Below are 6,879 nucleotides of genomic sequence, written 5' to 3' on the forward strand. Positions count from 1 at the left end.
CACCTGGAGAAAACTCACGCAAGCACAAGTAGAACATGCAAACTCCACACAGAAAGACCCCAGGTCCAACCGGGGATTAAACCCAGAACCTTCTTACTGTGAGGCAACAGTGCTAACCACTGAGCCATTGAGCTGCCATTATTGTGTAATAATATCATAATATCATGTAATTATGTTCATAATTACATGCTAATAACAACAATAATAATAATAATGTGTTATGTGTTGTCATTGTATGTTCCCATACAAAAACAAAATTGGCTCTCTGCTTTTAACCCATCCACCACCAGGTGTAGCAGTGACCAGCTATTTGAGCACCGGGGGAGCTAATGAAGATAAGGTGTCCTGCTCAGAGACACCACGAGGTGTGCAATGACCGGGGATCGAGCCCAGGACTTTCGGGTCCTGGGTCGGCTGTCCTGCCCCTACACCATCTCGGCCCCCATAATAACATTATGATCATAATTACACGATAATAACATTATGATAATAAATACATTATAATAACATTATGATCATAATTACATGATAATAACATGATAATAATTACATGATAATAACATTATGATAATAATTACATGATTTTAATGTGGAATAAGTTTTTTCCTATAAAACCAGGATATCAGCTCATCAATTTTTTTTTATTAAACGTCTGGAACCTGCAGCTCATGAGAAGCTTTCAGACCATTTCTCAGCCCTTCATGAACAACTTTTGGTTCTGAGTTGAGTCCATGTTGTCCCACAGTGGCAGGGGGACACGGTGAGACATCCAGGAGGGAGCCATGCTGTCTCTAAACTGTGCTGAGCCCTGGCCCGAGGGTTTGGAGGTTCTGGAGGAGAAGGAGGTGGTGACGGCTGCAGCCGGGCAGCGGGACACTGGAACCTGCAGCTTCAATGACGGTCTGGATGACAGCCTTACCAGCCTACAGTGGCTGCAGGAGTTCTCCATCCTGGGTCCGTCCCAGGTTTCGCAGCAGCTATTCAGCCACCAGCAGCAACTGGGACCTGATGCCCCAGCCTCCCCCCTGGCTGGAGACCCTGCCTCCATTGGTATGGTCTTGACCCCTGGGAAACCCACAGCGGCAGCCTACAGCAGGCTGTCGGGTTTGGTGGCGCGGGGACACTGTCCCGACGAGGTGGACTACAAGACCAATGCGCACGTCAAGCCACCATATTCTTACGCCACCCTCATCTGCATGGCCATGCAGGTAAAGTTATGTTCCTTTAGCCACTTTATTTCACTATATTTTACTTTATTTTATTTCTTTCATTTTCCCTTTCTGACTTTTTCTGTTTTTGATTTTTTATTCAGGCAAGCAAGAAGAGCAAAATAACTCTGTCCTGCATCTACAAGTGGATCACTGAAAACTTCTGCTACTACAGACACGCAGACCCTACCTGGCAGGTACAAGAACACACACACACACAGTAGTCAAGGATTCAAGGATTTTTATTGTTATTCACATTATTTTTATTCACATCAGCTGGGTTAGTTTCTATTTGAGAAAGTCAGTTTTAATCTGAGGGATTACTGAATCCTAGCTGGATTAGGTTCTGTTTGAGACAGTCATTTTGAATCTGAGGGATTGCTTTATCGCAGCTGGATTAGATTCTGTTTGAGACAATCTGTTTTAATCAGAAGGATTACGCAATCCCAGCTGCATTAGTTTCTGTTTGAGATTTGCTTTAATCAGAGGTAGTACTCAGTCCCAGCTGGATTAGTTTATGTTTGAGATAATTTGTTTTAATCTGAAGTATTACTCAATCCCAACTGGAATTGTTCATATTTGAGATGATCTGTTTGAATCTGAGGGATTACTTATTCCCAGCTGGATTAATTTCTGTTTGAGATAATCAGTTTTAATGTGAAGTATTACTCAATTCCAGCTGGATTAGTTTCTGTTTGAGATTATCTGTTTTAATCTGAGGGACTACTCAATCCCAGCTGCATTAGTTTCTGTTTGAGATAATCAGCTTTAATCTGATTTATTACTCAATCCCAGTTGGATTAATTTATGTTTGAGATCATCTGTTTTAATCAAAAGGATTACTCAATCTCATCTGGATTAGTTCCTGTTTGAGATGATATGTTTGAATCTGAGCGATTACTCAATCCTAGTTGGATAAATTTCTGTTTGAGATAATCAGTTTTAATCTGAGGGATTACTCAATCCCAGCTGGATTAATTTCTGTTTGAGATAATGTGCTTTATTCTGAGGTATTACTCAATCCCAGTTGGATTTATTTATGTTTGAGATAATCTGTTTTAATCTGCATTATTACTCAATCCCAGCTGGATTAGTTTCTGTTTGATTTAATCTGTTTGAATCTGAGGGATTACTCAGCCCAAACTAGATTAGTTTCTGATTGAGATAATCAGTTTGAATTTGAGCGATTTCTCAATCCTAGCTGGATTAGTTTCTGTTTGATTTCCATTTTAATCAGAGATATTACTTAATCCCAGCTGGATTAGTTTCTGTTTTAGATAATCTGTTTTAATCTGAGGGACTACTCAATCTCATCTGGATTAGTTCCTGTTAGGAATAACCTGTTTTAATCTGAGGGATTATTTAATCCCAGTTGCATTTGTTTCTGTTTGAGATAATCAGCTTTAATCCGAGTAATTACTCAGTCCCAGTTGGATTAGTTTATGTTTGAGATAATCTGTTTTAATCTGCATTATTACTCAATCCCAACTGGATTAGTTTCTGTTTGAGATAATCTATTTGAATCTGAGGGATTACTTATTCCAAGCTGGATTAATTTCTGTTTGAGATAATCAGTTTTAATGTGAAGTATTACTCAATTCCAGCTGGATTAGTTTCTGTTTGAGATTATCTGTTTTCATCTGAAGGATTACTCAATCCCAGCTGGTTTTGTTTCTGTTTGAGATCTGTTTTAATCAGAGGTATTACTCAATCCCAGCTGTATTAGTTCCTGTTTGAGATGATCTGTTTGAATCTGAGAGATTACTCAATCCTAGTTGGATTAATATCTGTTTGAGATAATCAGTTTTAATCTGAGGGATTACTCACTCCCATATGGATTAGTTTCTGTTTGAGATAATGTGATTTATTCTTAGGTATTACTCAATCCCAGTTGGAATAATTTATGTTTGAGATAATCTGTTTTAATCTGCATTATTACTCAATCCCAGCTGGATTAGTTTCTGTTTGATTTAATCTGTTTGAATCTGAGGGATTACGCAGTTCCAGCTAGATTAGTTTCTGTTTGAGATAATCAGTTTGAATCTGAGCGATTACTCAATCCTAGCTGGATTAGTTTCTGTTTGAGATAATCTGTTTTAATCTGAGGGATTAAAACAGCATGCCCTTTTCCTTTCTGGCTTCATTCTTATTGAGATCAAATTAGTGACGGGGACCAAGCAGCTGGAATTTTCCACCATAGTTTAATTTAGTTTGTGAATGATTGATGAAGCTGTGAGCCAGATCGGTTCAGACTCTTCAGAACTTTCTGTTTTTGTACAGCTCTACGTGGGGTAGGTAATGGTTAATGAAGGTCACGGTGTCACCTCTCTGCTGGGCTTTCAGTGAGGAGGACTGGATGAATACACACAGAGCTGTAGCACTTCCTGTTCAGGCTGGTTTCAGATGTTTGTATGAAGTCCAATAACCCGGTTTTATTCTTTCAGAACTCCATCAGACACAACCTCTCACTCAACAAGTGCTTCATCAAGGTGCCGCGGCAGAAAGACGAGCCAGGAAAGGGGGGTTTCTGGAAGATTGACCCACAGTACGCCGAGCGCCTCCTCAGCGGCGCCTACAAGAAAAGACGGATGCCTCCAGTCCAGATCAACCCAGCCCTGCAGAACCACCTCAGAGTCTGCTGGCAGCCACAGTCTGTTTCTTCTGCAGGGGGGCCTGTTGGCCTGTGCCCCAACCTGGATTCCCAGCAGCTCTTTCGAGTGTTTGAGGAGGTGACTGGAGACAGTCAGAACTGGGACCCCCATCTGGCCAAAGGGACCATACTGGAGTCTTGGCCAATGGTCAGGGGGCGAGGTGGACACAAGAGGAAACAGCTGTTGGCTTCCAAAAATGGCACCATTAAAGCTCTGCAACATTCCAGCTCCCCTCTCTTGTGTGTGGATGAACAGAAGGAGGTTGGAACTTTGAAAGGCCACTTCGACTGGGACTACCTGCTGGACTCAGCCTTGGGTGGAGGCCTGAGTCTGGATGGAGGGGAACTTCTCAGCCCAATTATGAAGGCTGAGGAGGCGACGGTGAGGGGGAGCCATGTCCCTCTGTCTGAAGCCCTCGCAGGAATGGAGGATCGAAGAAACAGCAACATGTCTGACTTTGATGAGGAGACTTTCCTTGCCACGGCTTTCCTGGAGATGCCCTTGCCTGAGGAGGAGCAGGAGGTGCAGGGCCATGGTGACTTCCTGTGTACCTCTACCGTCAACCTTGACCAGCTGTTTGACCTTGGGGACTCTTTAAATGTAGACAGTCGCATCGACACCCTCCTTTAAGAAATACTTCTAGAATCGAACCAAGCCATCGAGGACAAAATGGACTCAAATACAATCTTTATCACTGTTTTAAGATGTAATAAATGTTTGGAAACAACATTTTGATTCAAATATTTTTCCAATGTCTCCACAAAGATGGTCCAAGTAGAAGCAGATGACTTGTTAGTAGAGAAAATAGTTTAAAAAACAGCTACATTATAAAGTGATGTAAAATACTAAAAACAGGAACATGTCTGTTGGTTTATGCCATGAACTTAGCGGGTGTTTGAAGCCATTTAACATTTAATTAAATTTAATTGATTTAAAAGAAACAAAATTAAAAAAAATCATCAAAAAGAAAATATTGAATGAAAAGAGTGCAGAAAGAAGAAAAAAAATTATTATATCTGCCCCTTATTTAAAAAAGTATAAAATAGCTTTAAGCAATCACTTAAATTAATCACTTTAATATCCACTTTAATGCTAGGAAAAAAAACATGTTTTGTGTTAGCAAAATTTAATTCTAACTTTACAACTTATCCAACATTTATAAAACTTACCTCAAGTTGCCTTTTTGGACATGCATGCATATATTTGTACAAATTGTACTTGAGAGGAGATAATTACAGCCTCATGTAAAATAGATAATGATGATGATATCGGAACTGGATTGGTATCGGCCGATACTTAGCTTTAGGTATCAGTATCGGAAGTTAAAAATAAAAGTGGATCGGTGCATCTCTAATAACACTTTTCATTTAATAAAAGTTAAAGTGCTTTGCATATCATATGGCTGTTACTGAAAATATGTCACCAGCTCTTACAGCTGTTACACAATTTTTGTAGCAAATAAGCCTAAATAAGTGGGCTATGTTCTGACAAAGGAAAGTATATAAAATATAGGTATCAGTTATTGGCCAAATAAGTTTTAACATATCGGCATATTCAGATTCACCTGGTGGTGGATGGGTTAAATGCAGAGACTAATTTTGCCATTGTATGGAAACATACAGTGCTGACATTGTGATGACATTATTATTATTATTATAATTTATTTGTCATTCGCATCTCATGTGGTAGAATGAGATTCTCTACACAGGGTCCCAGTTACATCCAACAATAAAATGTAAAAGAAAAAAACCAATAGGATCTAAGATATTTTCTAAGAAAAACATCAACTAAATTATACACTAAGCACTAATAGCATAAAAAAATTACGTCGAACAGCAACAGGAGCATGAGTGTGTGAGCAGATGAGCACGCATGAACACATCAACATGAAACAGATCAGCAGCAACATAATGTGATTTTCACACTGATTATCCTGATTAGAGATTCATGAGTCTAACAGTCTCAGGGTAGAAGCTGTTCCTCAGTCTAGTGGTTCTACACTTAATCCTCCTTAACCTCCTTCCAGAGGGGAGTGGGGCAAAAACTTTGTGTGCTGGGTGAGTGTGGTCCTTCATGATGCAGGTGGCTCTCTTCCTGCATCTGGAGGTGTAGATGTCTGTGATGGTGGGGAGGCTGACTCCAACATCTTCTGTGCAGCCTTCACCACTCTCTGCAAAGCTTTTCTTTCTGCAGCTGTGCAGCCTCCATGCCACACATTAATGCTGGAGCACAGGATGCTCTCCACTGCACACCTGTAGAAGGAGGTGAGGACTGAGCTTATTTTATATTTTTTTATGTCCTGTTGGACATGAACTCTCCAAACTGAGGAAATTCAAGAATCTATGTACAGCTGGCAAGATACTTATAACTTTTACATTTCTTCAGAACGGCCAAACTTACTCTTTTCGCTGTCTCAATTTTTGATGGTGCCTCAATCGAAGAACAAAATTCAGCCCAGCGTAAACAACTACCAAGTTCAATACAAAAAATCAAAGCAGACATGTTCCTGTTTTTAGTATCTTACACCATTTTATAATGTAGCATGTTTTTATATCACTTCTTATACTTTAAATTTTATATCCTTTTATTTGAATGTTTATTGTTGTGTGTACCTCATTTATGTTTTTTTTTGTTTAAAACAGGTCTCTCTTGTAAATGAGTCCTTGTGACTCAATGAGACTAACCTGTATAAATGAAGGTTGAATGAATGAATGAGCTTCCCAGACCAGCTCGTCTCAGCCGTCTGAGGAAGTATAGTCTCTGATGAGCTTTCTTGATCAAACTAGTGGTGTTGTTCTAATACTATCTTTTGATTGAGGGTGAGGTTCTGCTTCAAGTGGAGGAGTTCAAGTATCTTGGGGTTTTGTTCACAAGTGAGGGAAGAATGGAGCGTGAGATTGACAGATGGATTGGTGCAGCATCTGCAATATTGCAAACTCTGTACCAGTCTGTTGTGGCGAAGAGGGAGCTGAGCTGTAAGGCAAAGCTTTCTGTTTACCAGTCGGCCTATGTTCCTTCCC

At 40.0% G+C, this 6,879-nt stretch overlaps 1 protein-coding gene across 1 annotated transcript; it reads left to right on the forward strand.

Moving 5' to 3' along the window:
• Nucleotides 1–782: 782 nt before the first annotated feature.
• foxj1a (forkhead box J1a) lies at nucleotides 783–4,619 on the forward strand. The gene is made up of 3 exons (XM_037688780.1): nucleotides 783–1,208; nucleotides 1,313–1,405; nucleotides 3,653–4,619. Exons 1-3 carry the CDS (start codon nucleotides 783–785, stop codon nucleotides 4,487–4,489), a joined length of 1,356 nt encoding a protein of 451 aa, XP_037544708.1. The 3' UTR covers nucleotides 4,490–4,619.
• Nucleotides 4,620–6,879: the final 2,260 nt, after the last annotated feature.

This window comes from Nematolebias whitei, chromosome 15, assembly GCF_014905685.2.
Source record: "Nematolebias whitei isolate Nwh7 chromosome 15, NemWhi1, whole genome shotgun sequence".
Taxonomy (NCBI): Eukaryota; Metazoa; Chordata; class Actinopteri; order Cyprinodontiformes; family Rivulidae; genus Nematolebias; species Nematolebias whitei.